We start from the raw sequence: 15,611 nt of genomic DNA, 5'->3' as shown, positions 1-15,611 counted from the left end.
TCCTCCTCCTCCTCCTCCTCCTCCTCTTCTTCATCATCCCCATTTTCCATTATTTATGCTGTCTCTTAGGCCTTTTTAAAAAAATGTGCATCGCTTTCTAATTTCGTAATCGACCCTGAGTCTCAGTGAAAAAGGCAGACTGTCAATAAAATTAAATTAAAATATTCAGTAGGAGAATGGAAGGACGGCGACCAGTCCCAGGTTTCCCTGTGCCGAATACCCCAAAGACCTTCAACGGGACGAGCCCCTCAGTCTGGTGACTGTCGCTCGAACCCGTTCCCTTCCACGTGGAGCTCTCTGCTTGACTCGCACCACCTCCAGACTCACCACCATGTCCGTCAGGACCTTGCGCAGGGGGCTTATTGACACCTTCCAGGAGCGCTTGGCGTTTTCGATCTGCAGCTCCACGGTGCAGCTGATGGACCGTACCACTTCGCCCAGGTTGTGCCGGATGTTGGACACGGGGCCTGCCGGGAGCAGAGAGGAGAGCAGTTTCTGTTGGAGAGAGACGGTGGCCCCTCCCTCTACACTAGGGTTGCCAGTCTCCAGGTGGTGGCTGGAGATCTCCCGGTATTACAACTGGTCTCCAGGTTACAGAAACCAGTTGCCCTGGAGAAAATGGCTGCTTTCGAAGGCCGACTCTATGGCATTCTACCCTGCTGGGGTATGTAGCGATGGCCACAGGAATAAACAGTTTTCAAATGGGTGCTGTAAAAATTAAGGAGAAAGGAGTGTTTTCTCATACCATCGTAGATGCTGGCCAGCACGTAGGTGAGCACATAGAGCCGTCCCTCTTTGCCCATGAACTTGGGAACCACCAGGAGGCTGGTACAGCGGAAATGCGGGGAGGTGCCCCATCCCAGAGCACCCACACCTAGAAGAAGGAGGCAGTCAGAACTGCGGGCGGGCTGATGGGACTCTGCTCCCTTCCTTCACCAGCCTCCCTTGTGGGTTTATTTTAGCTCACTGCCGACTCCTCCGGCCAGCCCTCCCGGGGTCTCTCCCATCCCTGCCTCTCCTCTTGATTCGGTTCTCACCTGCCATGCCATACATCAGCTGGATCTTGTGGTCTTCGGTGATGCTCATGGGGAAAATCAGGATCCAGGAGAGGGCTGGAAACCGAAAACCAGAACGCATATGCCATTTGACCACTATACCTATACCTAACTATTCATTTTTTTATTTTTATTTTTTTTCTAATAATAAAGTTTTATTGATATTTTAAGCACAAAACAACAATTCCAATAGAAAAGTCAGAATACAAGCGGCCAAAATAGTTATTGCCAAGAATTGGAAAGAACCCAATCCTCCGAGTATACAACATTGGGTGCATAAGGTTTGGGATCTATTTTTACTAGAGAATTTTAATACGTTTTACACAGAAACTCAAACGGAATGCGACTTGATGAGTCCAATGCATGCTTGGTATCCTTTATTAGATAGACTCAATATAGGTGGGTTCGACTGGGAAGAAATTTGCAATGTTAAATACCTAACTATTCATAGCAACATACGAAGGTGGCTTATACCGAGGCAAACCACAGACCCATTGACTTCATTACTGTGTACCATGACAGGAAGTGGCTGTCAAGCAGAGAATGGTCTTTCTTTCCAGATGCCTGGTGCCTAAGCAGTGGAGATGCCAAGGATTGAACCAGGGACTTCTTCTTCTTCTGGTATTTTTTGTATTTTTCATATGTGCATGTACGTGTGTGCATGTGAGTGTGTGTGCACCTGGAATTCATTTTGACTTCTGGTGACTGACCTCTACTGGGAATCTGGAGGATATTCAGAGAGGTGGCTGAAATAAAGCCTGCCCCCACCTCCCGACTGCTGGTATCCCAAGGAGGTCTCCCATCCAAGTACTTGCCAGAGTCGATGCCGCTTAGCTTCCGAGATCTGATGAGATCGGGCTTGCCTGGGATATCCAGGTCAGGGCAAGCCAGGGAACTGCTTCATACAGAGCAGATGCTCTATCATTGCGCCACAGCCCCTCTCTAGGGTTGTCAGGTCCCTCCTGGTAACTGGCGGGGGACTGACCAGGAGCATGAGGGAGGCCCAGCCGATGTTGCAGTGACGTATCTACATCATTTCTGCCGTGACCCGGAAGTGACGTCATCACGCAGCAATGTTGGGGCGACGCTTCGGTATTTGGGCAAAAACGCCAGGTCATGGCAGAAGTGTAGATATGTCACTGCAATGTCGACTGGGCCTCACTCTTTTTCCAGGTAAGTCCCCCCTGCCAGTCAGCTGATCAGCAGCAGGGCGCTGAGGTCTGCCAGCGGGGGACCCCTGCCTCCACCAGGTGGTCTGGCAACCCTACCCCACTTCCAAACAAATAATAATAATAATGTAGTGAGAGCCAGTTTGGTGTCGTGGTTAGGAGCATGGACTCTTAATCTAGGAGAACCGGGTTTGATTCCCCACTCCTCCACATGCAGCTGCTGGTGTGACCTTGGGTCAGTCACAAGTTCTCTCAGAGTGGTTCTCTCAAGGGCAGTTCTTGAAGGAGCTCTCTCAGTCCCACCTACCTCACAGGGTGTCTTCTGTCAGTAAAGCAGGGACTTTACCATGGACCCTTGAATTAACCAGATCTGGCCCACGTTCTCCTCCCTGCCAATCCAGTACAAAGTCAACTCACCCAGAGCAAATAAGCTTCCGACTCCAGCGCCCAGGAAAAACTTGGAGAGTCTGAATTCCTCTGGCTGGCTCCAGAGGAAACGGGTGCAGAACTGAGGGAGAAGGAGGCCGAGGAAGTGTTTGAGAGCTGTGAAGAGATAAAATGCTGAACAACACTGGTACCTCTCATAAGAGCATCAGAAGAGCCCTGCTGGGTCAGACCAGTGGTCCATCTAGTCCAGCATCCCATCTCACACAGAGGCTAGCCAGTTCCTCTTGAGGGCCAACAACAGGGCAGGGAGGCCGAGGCCTTCCCCTCATAAGAACACAAGATGAGCCCTGCCGGATCAGACCAGGGAGGATCCATGTAGTCCAGCATCCTGTCTAGTCCAGCATCTCATCTCACAGTGGCCAACCAGTTCCTCTGGAGGGTCAACAACAGGGCAGAGGCCGAGGCCTTCCCCTGATAAGAACCTAAGACGAGACCTGCTGGATCAGACCAGTGAGGGTTCATCTAGTCCAGCATCCTGTCTCACACAGTGACCAGCCAATTCCTCTGGCGAGCCAAAAACAGGGCAGAGAGGCCGATGCCTTCCCCTCATAAGGACATCAGAAGAGCCCTGCTGGATCAGACCAGTGAGGGACCATCTAGTCCAGCGTCCTGGAGGGCTAACAGAGCCTTCCCCTTGTGCTACTTCCTAGCACTGGGTTTCAGAGGTTGACTGCCTCTGAATATGGAAGTTCCTTTTAGTTGCCATAGCTAGTAGCCCCTAGGTTTGCCAGGTCTTACCTGGCTGCTGGCAGAGGGCTCCAGCCTGGGTCCCTGGATCTTCTGGCTACCATAGAGTTTTTAACCAAATGCTAGAGTGTCCCCTGCGCAATGTGCCCTGTGCGATGATGTCACCTCCAGGTGACATCATTACGATGGGCATGTCAGGCGCGACAGGGCTCTTCGGGGGTGGGGATCCCCTACCAGCCAGCTGACTGATTGCGGATTGGGACCCCCAAAGCGGGGGGAAGTCTGCTCCCATCGGGGGGATGGCAACTCTAGTAGTTCCTGATGTGGAACAGTCTGCCTCGGGAGGTGGTGGATGCTCCTTCGCTGGATGTTTTCAAGTGGAAGCTGGACGACCATCTTTTGGGTATGTTGTAGGGCTCTCTTTCGGCTGTACTCCTGCAGAGTGGAGGGGGTTGGACTAGATGACCCGCAAGGTCCCTTCCAACTCTAACATTCTGTGATTGTATGATTCTATGACCTCTCCTCCATGAATGTAATTCTCTCTTCATTCTGACCGTAACTACATCAACGCGCAGGAAGTCGTTAATTATGAGGAAAGAAGTAAATCCCTCCCATACGTTGGCCCTTTCTCCCACCAGCCTCCAGAGATCGGTTCCCCTGGAGAACATGGATGCTTCGGAGGGTGGACTCCATGGCCTTGTACCCCACTGAGGTCCCCTGTCCTCCCCAGGCCCCGCCCCCAAATCTCCAGGAGGCGATCTGGTAAACCTACCCACAATGCTCCCTTCTAAGCTGTGGAGTCTTGTGAGCGAAAATTCTACTTTGTTTCTCCCACACCACGGTTGCCATCCTCCAGGTGGGATCTGGAGATCTCCAACGATCACAATTGATCTCCAGACCACAGAGATCAGTTCCCCTGGAGAAAATGGGAGGTTTTGGAAGGCAGACTCTATAGCAATATACTCTCCCCTCCCCAAACCCCTTCCTCCCGCAGTCCCCCCCCCAAAAAATATCCAGCTATTTTCCTCCCAGAGCTGGCAACCCACAGAGTTTGATCTCCCTCTGAAACTTGGATGGAAGGGGAAGCAAGAAAGAGTACCTGAAATATGGGAATGGATAAGAAAGTTACTTTTGATGGCGGAAATGGATAAAATGACAAGAAAACTAAACAACAAAGAAGATGAGGAGTTCTTTGAAGATTGGAAGGACTTTAAAGACTATATAGAAAAACACTGGGATGTTAAAAATAAACTGTTTTGCTTTAATAATGATTAAGAATAGACTTTAGATGTGTTGGAAATAAATAGTTATTGAATCGGTTACCTATAAGGCTGAAAATTATAAGTAAGGTAGCAAAAGAATTTGTGAATTTGTAAGTAATGTTGAGCTGCGGTGGCTCAAGTGGTTAAGACGCTGAACTGCAGGCTGTGGAAGGTCAGTAGTTCAGCAGTTGAAGACCCGGGTGCCGCAGGATGGAGTGAGCTCCCATCTCTAGTTCCAGCTCCTGCCAACCTAGCAGTTCGAAAGCAAGAAATTGCAAGTAGATAAATAGGTACCGCTTCAGTGGGAAGGGAACAGCGTTCCGTGCGCCTTGGTGTTTGGTCATGCCGGCCACATGACCACGGAAACGTCTTCGGACAGCGCTGGCTCTTCGGCTTGGAAACGGAGATGAGCACCGCAACCCTAGAGTCGGATTCGACTGGCTTTCGAGCAAGGGAACCTTTACCTTTACCTTTTAAGTAATGTTAAGAAGGGAAAGAACAAGAGAATGAGACATGGTGGGGGTGGGAGCGCTGCGGGAAGCCTGAAGCAGGGGAGGGAGGGGAAATTGAAAAGGGGTATATTAAGAAAGGTGAAATGATTTAAGGTTGGACTTGTTGTTATATCCTAATAAAATTTGTTTTAACCGAAACTTGGATGGAAGGGTGAGGGACTCACCAGTATTGGGGGGCTTTCGCCAGCGGCCCTTCCCGACCCTTTGATACTTCCCTTTGGAGAGGTGGCGTCCCATCCCCCCCTGCTACTTTGAACGCCGAAGTGAGGCCTGGCTCAGAACCTGGCCTTATTGGCCTAGTTCTCATTGAGGCAGCAAACCAGTGGCAAGGCTGTACCACCTCAGACCGCAGGGGGCAGTGCACCCGACTACTTGTTCCCTCATACAAACCAGTTCCCTGCACATAGAAAGCTATTTCATCAGGGAGAAGTGTTCTCCGTTTGCATTGTCGCTGAGGTGCTAGTTTTCTACAGGGCAGGATTTTCTTGCATGGATGATTCCCCCCCTCCATGTGAGCCCCCACCTGCAATCTGAACTGGTATAGCCTCAGCAGAGGACGGCCGCCTCACAGTGAGCTAGGCCTCTGTGACATCACAGTCCACATTCTACAGTGGGAGTTCCCCACCTTTTTGAGCCCGCGAGCACTTTTGGAACTCTGACACTGGATGGTGGGTGCAATCACAAAATGGCTGCCACAAGAGGAGGGGCCAGTTTCAAAATGGCCACCACAACTGGGGGAGCCAACCACAAAATCTAAGGGAAGGAGATCATGTGCAACTCTTTCAGTAACTCTTCAACAGTTCGGGCAGAAGCTCTGTCCAACAGGCTGCCTTTGAAAACGAACATATTGTTTTAAAATAGTTTCTTGCGTACACACATCTTATTTTCAGTCATACGGTGAAGATCCTCATGCTGTTGTGGCAGCAGTTTGCAAAGCAACTTGTGAAGAACCTGCACAGCCAATCAGCTCTCCAGTGGCCGATCAGGAGCCCTGCTTGGCAAAACCCGTTTGGCCCGCCCCACTTTTTCCGAGATGGAACTGTAACCACTTAACAAGATCCAAAATTGCTGCATAGTAAAATATTTGATGTCACTGCGTTCTTCCAAATGGTTGTATGATTTAGCATAAATATTTTACTATGCAGTAATTTTGGATCTTGTTAAGGTATGTAGTTTTCAGCATTCGGGTGTTCTTTTAAACTGTTCAAATCGTTTGGAATTGTATGTGTATTTCATAGGTGTTACACAGTTCCATCTCAATAACGTTTTGGTGAAACGAGGTGCTACAACACCGGTTCACCCCATTAGCTGGAACTAAGCTTGCAGAGCTGCTATATGAACAGACCTTTAAGTCTTCAGGAACAGAGGGTTCTACTCACCTCAAGTACCATTGGTGTGCTGAGTGGACTTTTGAATTTGTAATTTGCATTTGAATCCTTTGTTCCGTGACTCATGAACTTGGATCTGTCCCTATTTGCACAATTTATTTCGATTAATTTCAAGATTTGGATTGAAAATTGTTTTGTATGTTTGTTATTGCTGATTGCGGGGCTGCAGTGGCTCAGAGGTTAAGATGCTGAGCTGCAGACCAGAAGGTCTGTAGTTCGGCAGTTGGAGACCCAAGTGCCACGGGACAGAGTTAGCTCCCGTCTCTGGCCCCAGTTCCTGCCAAACTAGCAGTTTGAAAGCAAGAAATTGCAAGTAGATAAATAGGCACCACTTCAGTGGGAAGGAAACAGCATTCCGTGCGCCTCAGCATTTAGTCATGCCGGCCACATGATCACGGAGAAGTCTCCGGACAACGCTGGCTCTTCGGCTTGGAAACGGAGATGAGCACCACCCTCTAGAGTCGGATTCGCCTGGCTTTTGAGCAAGGGAAATCTTTACCTTTATTGCTGATTACGTAAATAATTTGTGAGTATCATATTTAGTGTCTTTGAGGTTTATTTATACGGAGGATTCTTTCTGCACCCACCTGGAGGCTGGCAGCCCTACCAAAGTGGTACAGAAAAGAAGTTAACAGGAGAAAGGCCTGGATCAGGGGCTGTGACAGGGACTGCCTTCTCTCTCAGAATTTGTTCTCTTCCAGTTTGGCTTAGAAAATGCGGTGTGGATTAAGGTCAAGGAAGCAAAAGTCCATTCGAGTTGACTGAATGGTCGCTGCACTGATGCCAAGAAGCAATTGTTTTTTCTTTTTCTTTTGGCCACCTAAAATATCAAAACACATTTTAAAAAGGAAATGTATCCCAATAGGTCCAGGCCGATTCCTAGCTTGTTCTATTGACTTTCAGCCTCAACACAGTCAGTTTGCTGAGTATCGTCGGAGAACCAGAAAGATTCCGTCGGGTCAAAGTCGGATAGAATCTGGGCGTGGCTGAGGGTGGGGCCATGTCAGAATCTGGGCGTGGCTGAGGGTGGGCCATGTTGGAATCTGGGCGTGGCTGAGGGTGGGGCCATGTCGGAATCTGGGTGGGGCTTAGCAACAACGGGATTTTACTGGCTTTCGAAATCCCCGGTTTTGAAAGAACATGGCGTTTGAATGAGGAAACACAGTCTGGCCAAAAAAACTCCTGTACCCTGCATAACTCCTCCATACTCTGTGGGTTTTGTGGGGTGGGGCTCTCTGTTTAGTCCTCAGCAAACCAACATTTCAGAACCCCAGGAGCCAGGAGCCATCTTTGATTTCGAACGCACGCTCTTTCATACGGCCCTTGTGCTGGTTTCTGGGCCAGGGGCCAGGTAGCCCCTTCCGAGCAGCCGTAGCCATGGGCTTTCTGTCCGGTTTCTCTGCGCTGCAGGGGAGGAAGAGAAGGAAAAAGGAGACGCAGGGCCCTCGGCTGTCCGAAGACACCATGGGACGCAAGGTGGCACGCAGCGTGGGCGGCTTTGCCCTGGGGATGACTATCGCCACACTCTACGCTATGTTGGTCATTTTTGTCCAGGGCTACAACCTCTGGTACTGTCTGGTGTCGACCATCAGCCTGGCGGCCGGCCTCGGCTTGGGCATGGCCTTCTCGTACAAAGTGAGGGTGACCGTCTTGCTCGTGCTGCCCCAGATGTTCTCAAGTAAGTGCCGCTTGAGATCACAGGCTCTGGGTGTCAAAAATCAATGCCGGGAGAGCAGGTGAACTTCAACAGAGCTATAGCAGGTTTTTTTAAAAAAAATTCCAGTGGTTTTTGAAGCCCCCCAAATGTAGCCACTCAACTTAACTTATGGCAACGCCCAGCAAGGGGCTTTCAAGGCAAGTGGCAGAGGTGGTTGGCCACAGCCTTCCTCTGCAGAGCCTTCCTTGGTGGTCTCCCTTCCAAGGGCTGACCCTGCTTTGCTTCTGAGATCTGATGAGATCTGTATCTACATAAGTGCCGTCAAGTCACAACCGGCTTACAGCGACCCCAGCAAGGGGCTTTCAAGGCAAGTGAGAAGCGGAGGTGGTTGCCCATTACCATCCTCTGCAGAGCCTTCCTTGGTGGTCTCCCTTCCAAGGGCTGACCCTGCTTTGCTTCTGAGATCTGATGAGATCTGTATCTACATAAGTGCCGTCAAGTCACAACTGACTTACAGCAACACCAGCAAGGGGTTTTCAAAGCATATGAGAAGCAGAGGTGGTTTGCCATTGCTGTCCTCTGCAGAGCCTTCCTTGGTGGTCTCCCTTCCAAGTGCTGACCCTGCTTCGCTTCCGAGTCCTGACGAGATCTGTATGTACATAAGTGCCGTCAAGTCACAACCGGCTTACAGCAACCCCAGCAAGGGGTTTTCAAAGCATGTGGGAATCATTGCTGTCCTCTGCAGAGCCTTCCTTGGTGGTCTCCCATTCAAGTACTGACCCTAGGGTTGCCAGCCTCCAGGTGGGGGCTGGAGATCTCCTGGGATTACAACTGATCTCCAGGCGCCAGAGATCAGTTCACCTGGAGAAAATGGCCGCTTTGGAAGGTGGACTCTATGGTCTTGTACCCCATTAAAGTCCCCGCCCTTCTCAAGCTCCGCCCCCAAAATCTCCAGGTATTTCCCAACCTGGAGCTGGCAACCTAGACCGATCCCGATTAGCTTCTGAGATCTGACAAGATCTGTATGTATGTAAGGGCTGTTAATTTATGGCAACCCCAGCAAGGGGCCTCCAAAGCAAGTGAGAAACAGAGATGTTTTGCCAGTGCCTTCCTCTGCAGAGTCTTCCTTGGTGGTCTCCCTTCCAAGTACCGACCCTGATTAGCTCCTGAGATCTGACAAGAGTTGTCTGTATATAAGTGCTGTCAACTGTGACGTGGCCCCACCGAAGGTTTTTGTGCTGAAAACAGCCATTTTGATTCGTTGACAGGAGAGTTTCCATCTGCAGAACAAGAGCTTGTTTTTGTTGGCAGAGTTTCAAAATGCAGCGGAATGGAACACCAACTGTTTAAAGAAAAGAACTCAGTTTATTAAAGAAGAAATAAACCCTGATAGGACAGAGGAGAGGCAGAGAGGCTTAACTAACTGACTAACTGCTGTGAGAGACAGGAACGAAGGGGGGAAGGGCTCAGTCGGAGCAGGAAGTCTCCAAAGAGCCAATCAGGAGACAAGAATGACATAATCTGAAATTGTGGGAAGTCCCTGTTTTAGCTGTGCTAACTAGCAGTCCTTCAGCTGTCCCCTGTAGGCTGTTCTTCTGACCTTCTTCAAGTAGGTGCACTATAGGTAAAGGTTTCCCTTGCTCGAAAGCCAGTCAAATCCGACTCTAGGGGGCGGTGCTCATCTCCGTTTCCAAGCTGAAGAGCCAGCACTGTCCGAAGACGTTTCCGTGGTCATGTGGCCGGCATGACTAAACAGCAAGGCGCACGGAACGCTGTTACCTTCCCACCAAAGCAGTACCTATTTATCTACTTGCAATTTCTTGCTTTCGAACTGCTAGGTTGGCAGGATCTGGGGCTGGGGCCGGGAGCTCACTCCATCACGGGGCACTCGGGTCTCGAACTGCTGAACTACCGACCTTCCGGTCTGCAGCTCAGCGTCTTAACCACTGAGCCACCACAGCCCCATAGGTGCACTATAGACCTTGTATATTCCAACAGTTTTTATATTAAGAAAAAAGATCTTGCTTTAAGCAAAATCAATGGCAGCTGGAGCCCCCTCCACCCACTAATATTAATGCTCCAAACTCTACCCAGCTTTGCTCATCCAAGGTCCCACCGGTGCACAATGAATTTCTCAGCATCACTGTTACAGTTAAATGATCCTGGGAGGGGAACTATCCCCTGTTTGTTACCTTTTATTATTATTTATTTCATTCATACCCCACCTTCCTCCCCAGTGGAGGCCCAAAGTGGCTTCCGTCATTCTGCCACCTTCCATTTTATCCTCACAACAGCCCTGCGAGGTAGGTTCGGCTCGGAGTGTGTAAGTGGGGGTTCAAACCTGGGTCTCCCAGCTCTTAGTCCAACACAACTGCTACATTATGCTGGGTGGGCTGAGCATGACCGGGTACTTTAAGGGGTTATTATTTCAAGAAAGTGGGCTTTTTTGTGATCAGTAAGAAAATGCTTTTGAACTTAAAAACAAAAAAACCCTCCAAGTCCAATTTCTGACTCTCAGAATTCATGGACACTAAAAGACACAGAGAGACTATAGCATTGGACAGGGTCACACAGAATGTTCTGTTCCTTAGGAAGAATAACCATTGCGTTCTTCCAAGACCGACCTGGGAGCGCAGCATGGCTCTGGGTCATAGTGAGACTCCAGGCAAGAAGAGACCACAATCACACACACTAAGTCAGGGGTGTCAAACATGCAGCCCGGGGGCCGGATCAGGCCCGCAGTGGAACTGGCCCTCTCCTGCTTCCAGTTCTGCGGCTGCTGCTGCATCATAGCTTGCTTCGCCAGACTCTCTTAATCGCTCGGCCATTCCACGTTTCAACCTGGGTCCTAGACTCAGACCTCTGAATGAGATTTCTGTGGTGAATGTCAATGAATCAAAAGTAGGTTTGCCGCTTACAGAGCTAATGTTTTAGGCATGTTTTTATTTCAAGTCAAAAAAAAACTTTGTGTTTGTGTCCTTTTTAAAATTTATATCTCCGCTAACTGGCATTACATTTTATGACACACGTGGCCCGGCCCAATAAGGTCTCATCTATGTCAGATCCGGCCCTCATAACAAATGAGTTTGACACCCCTGCACTAAATAATCCACTTTCAATCCACTTTTACTGCACTTTCCAACTGGATTTGACTGTGTGAACTGGCAAAATCCAGTTGGAGAGTGGACTGAAAGTGGATTATTTAGTGTGTGAGATGAGAGGCTTTAATTCAAGTCCCATCCTCTCCCGGGGGGCCCACACTTTTTACTTTCTGAACTCCCCCCTGCTTGCTCACTCTTTTTCATGTCTTCCTTCTGTAAAATCAGGGACAGAGTTACACGCATAACCTTCTGTTGGCACCTGAAGTTTGCTACCCAGCTGGGGAACTTCACTTTTCAAAACTCTGGCAAGATATTTCACCCCCTTCGTGAGAATCAAGGGCCAAAGGTGCATTTTTGTCCAAATAGGATTGTATCTAGAATTGCTACGGAATTTCTTGTCCTTGTGAGTTCCACTGAGATATAAATATTTATTTCAGGCATTTTTATGCCACCGTTTTATCCCACCTGATCAGGGTCCCCCAGGCTGCGAACATAAAAACATGAAGACATTTGAACAATTACAAACATTTAAAATGATAAAAGAATTATAATTGAAGTGAAACGACAGCTGAGGGGGGTGACATGATCGAGGTTTATAAGATTATGCGTGGGACAGAGCAGGTCGAGAAAGAAGTACTTTTCTCCCTTTCTCACAACACAAGAACTCTGGTGGGCACTCCATGAAATTGCTAAGCAGTCGGGTTAGAACGGATAAAAGGAAGTCAACTTTTTCACCCAAAGAGCGATTGACACATGGAATTCACGGCCACAGGGGGTGGCGGCGGCTACAAGCATGGACGGCTTCAAGAGGGAATTGGATAAACATCTGGAGCAGAGGTCCATCAGTAGCTCTTAGCCACAAGGTATAGAGAGGAACTCTCAGGCTGGGGCAAGTGATGCTCTGTAGTCTTGGTGCTTGGGGGGGGGGCAGCAACAGTGGGAGGGCTTCTAGTAGGGATCCCAAGTCCCCCTGGGGGGCGGGGAAACCCCCGCCCCAGAGGCCCGTTCCCCGGCGCCACCAGATCGGGCCCCAGGGGGAACTCCGCCCCGACGCGCACGTCACCCAGAAGTGACGGGAGGACGCCAGGCATGCTGGGGGCGGGGTCACGGCCATCCAAGGGAAAACTCTATGGTTTTCCCTTGTATGGCCGTGGCCCCGCCCCCAGCGTACCTGGCATCCTCCTGTCACTTCCGGGTGACATGTGTGCGGCACGTGCACGCGTGCACCAGACGCCGGCCGGGAGCCCCCCGCTCCCGGCAAAAATCCACTTGGCAACCCTAGCTTCTAGTGTCCTGGCTCCACTGCCGGACCTCATGATGGCCCCTGGTATTTTTGGCCACCATGTGACAGAGTGTTGGACTGGATGGGACATTGGCCTGATCCAGCATTGGCTTCTCTTATGTTCTTATGTTAAACACAGAAACACACAGCACCAGAATCAGGGGAAAGGCCCTCCAAAGCATCTGTTTTCTCCAGGGGAATTGACCTCTGTTGTCTGGAGATGAGGTGTAATTCCAGGGGATCCCCAGGTCCCACCTGGAGGCTGGCATCCCTATGTACCTCTGTCTGTCCCTTGCAGGAGAGAGCAAAACCATCCTGCTGCTCTTGGCCTTCGGCTTGGCCATGCAGGGCCCCTTCGCCAACATCGTGCGGAACTTCACGCGCTCTGCCGAGGCCGTGTCGTGCGGCGCTGAGCTCGCTCTGAACCAGACGGCGGAGATGCTGCAGAGAGCCCGTCAGCCCCTGCTCGGTGAGAGAGATTGTTTTATTTAATTACTTCTCTGCTTCATTTACCCCTCACCTTTCTCCCCTAATGGGGACCCAAAGCAGCTTACATCAATCACCTCTCCTCCATTTTATCCTCACACCAACCCTGTGAGGTAGGCTAGGCTGAGAGGGTGTCACTAGGCCAAGGTCACCCAGTCAGCTCCCGCGGCATGGGCATATTATTATTATTTATTTGCTTCCTTTATACGCCGCTGTCCTCCCCAAGGGGAACCCAAAGCAGCTTATATCATCATTCCCCTCTTCTCCGCTTCATCCTCACAACAATCCTGTGAGGGAGGCCAGGCTGAATGTGTGGCCAGCCCAAAGTCACCCAGTAAACGTCTGTGGCAGAATGGAGACCTGAACTGGGGTTCCCCAGATCACGTATGCATAACATATGAATCATAGAATCATAGAGCTGGAAGGGACCTCCAGGGTCATCTAGTCCAACCCCCTGCACAATGCAGGAAATCCACAAATACCTCCCCCTCCATACCCCCAGTGACCCCTGTTCTATGCCCAGAAGATGACAAAAAACCTCCAGGATCCCTGGCCCAACTGGCCTGGAGAAAAATTGATTCCTGACCAATGTTCCCTCTAAGCTGTGGAGTCTTGTGAGCAAAACTTCTACTTTGTGAGCCACCGGCATTAAAGTTGTGAGTGAGCGATTTGGCCACTGGCATGAATTAGTTTGCTCTGAAGCCATCCTTCCTAAGAGAAAAATGTGTGAGCTGGAGGCTAAAAGTCTGTGAGCTAGCTCACACTAATTCAGCTTAGAGGGAACACTGTTCCTGACCTCAAAGTGGCGATCAGCATTTCCCTGGGGGTGCAAGAAAGGGCCACGAGAACTAAGCACTGAGGCAACCCTTCATGCCCTCCTGATCTGCCCAAGTTCACAGAATCAGCATGGCTGTCAGATGGCCATCGAGCCTCTGCCTCCAAAGAAGGAGAGCCCACCACCTCCAGAGGAAGCCTGTTCCACGGAGGAAATGCTCTAACTGTCAGGAAGTTCTTCCTAATGTTTAGCTGAAAACTCTTCAGATTTAATTTCAACACGTCGGTTCTGGTCCGACCTTCTGGGGCAACAGAAAACAACTCTGCATCACCATCCTCTAGATCACGGCCCTTCAAGTACTTGAAGATGGCTATCCTATCACCTCTTAGTCGTCTCCTCTCCAGGCTAAATGTGCTGCCCCCAGCCAGCGTTTATCTGTAGTTTAGTAAAACTGCTCTGTATCTTTAAGACTTGTTGCACTTGGGAATTGGAGTCCACAGTTAGGGGTCCCAGAGGCTTCCCTCTGACTGGCTCATTAAGAGTAATTTCCTGAGCTCAGAGGCGCAAAGATAGAGGAGTTTTATTGTTCTTTTCCGTTTTCTTTGTCCATCAACCCTTACTGCAAGGAGAGGGGAAGCCCATCTCTTTCTCACCACGGCTATAGAACTGACCTAGATCACAAGATGTAACTTTCCACCCAGCTATCTGGTCGATTGTGAGTAAAGGATCTTCTGAATGCGTGTGAAGTTGATTAAAGATGATTTAAGCTCTCCTCAGTAGTCGTGCGTTGACTCACACCTAGAGAGCGCTGGCTTAGTACAGCTCGCGCTGGACAGGACACTAAACACACCCAGCTCCTTCAACCTTTCCTCATAGGACTTGGTCTCCAGATCCCTCACCATCCTTGTTGCCCCTGCCTTATACTGAACCCGACCCTCGGTCCATCAAGGTCAGCATTGTCTACTCCTGGAGGGGTTTTGCCTTCCTCTGGGCACACAGCAGGGGTCACTGTGGAGTGGGGAGAGGGGGGAGCAGTTGTTACTCTCCCTTCCAGCTCTATGTTTCTGTGTTTCTAGATTTCTGGTTCTGACTACTAATAGTTCTGGTTCTAGTCACAAATAAAAAAATCAGGACAGGGAAAGGAAGTGATCGCTGTCTTAGAGGACGTGCTGGAAGATCCGTGAGGGGACCTCAAGCACACTTTGAAATGGTTAGAAGGTTAACGGGTAAAGGTTTCCCTTGCTTGAAAGCCGGCTGAATCTGACTCTAGGGGGCGGTGCCGAAGAGCCAGCGCTGTCTGAAAACATCTCTGTGGTCATGTGGCCCGTGTGACTGCATGCCAAGGCGCACGGAACGCTGTTACCTTCCCACCAAAGCGGTACCTATTTATCTACTTGCAATTTTTTGCTTTCGAACTGCTAGGCTGGCAGGAGCTGGGGCCGGAGACGGGAGCTCACTCCGTCATGCGGCACTCGGGTCTCGAACTGCTGAGCTACCGACCTTCCGGTCTGCAGCTCAGTGTCTTACCCTCTGAGCCACCAAGGCCCAAATGGTTAAAAAGCAGCCATCAAAAACAAAAAAAACCCTCCCTCATGCTACAGAACTGACCTTGAAACAGGATCTCCTGCAGCTGCTATCTAACCATTAAGAAAACCACTCTGGAAACCCATCCGTGGATATCTGAGCATCAGGCACTGATCCCCATGTCAGACAGGAAGCCTGAGCTCCCGAATACAGATATGAGACTGCGAACCTGTGGTTACTCCATAGTGATTGAAAAACACTCTACA

General features: G+C 50.0%; 2 protein-coding genes across 2 annotated transcripts in view; one reads left to right on the top strand and one right to left on the bottom strand.

Moving 5' to 3' along the window:
- Positions 1–5,369, bottom strand: part of DCST1 (DC-STAMP domain containing 1) — a 47,533-nt gene extending 42,164 nt beyond the window's left edge. The window contains exons 1-4 of the mRNA XM_015419104.1: positions 5,297–5,369; positions 1,038–1,112; positions 746–874; positions 316–467 (exon numbers count right to left, since the gene is read on the bottom strand). Coding sequence (XP_015274590.1) covers positions 316–467; positions 746–874; positions 1,038–1,112; positions 5,297–5,369 — 429 coding nt within the window. The remainder of the gene's footprint in view (positions 1–315; positions 468–745; positions 875–1,037; positions 1,113–5,296) is intronic.
- Positions 5,370–7,897: 2,528 nt separating this feature from the next.
- DCST2 (DC-STAMP domain containing 2) overlaps positions 7,898–15,611 on the top strand; it is a 66,070-nt gene continuing 58,356 nt past the window's right edge. Inside the window, exons 1-2 of the mRNA XM_015419103.1 lie at positions 7,898–8,198; positions 12,859–13,029. Of these exons, the coding sequence (XP_015274589.1) occupies positions 7,898–8,198; positions 12,859–13,029 (472 nt within the window). The remainder of the gene's footprint in view (positions 8,199–12,858; positions 13,030–15,611) is intronic.

The sequence above is a fragment of the Gekko japonicus genome, unplaced genomic scaffold (genome assembly GCF_001447785.1).
Source record: "Gekko japonicus isolate JY-2015 unplaced genomic scaffold, Gekko_japonicus_V1.1 scaffold25, whole genome shotgun sequence".
Lineage (NCBI taxonomy): Eukaryota > Metazoa > Chordata > Lepidosauria > Squamata > Gekkonidae > Gekko > Gekko japonicus.
Note: the sequence above shows the minus strand (reverse complement) of the source record. Positions and strands in the feature narration are given on the sequence as shown.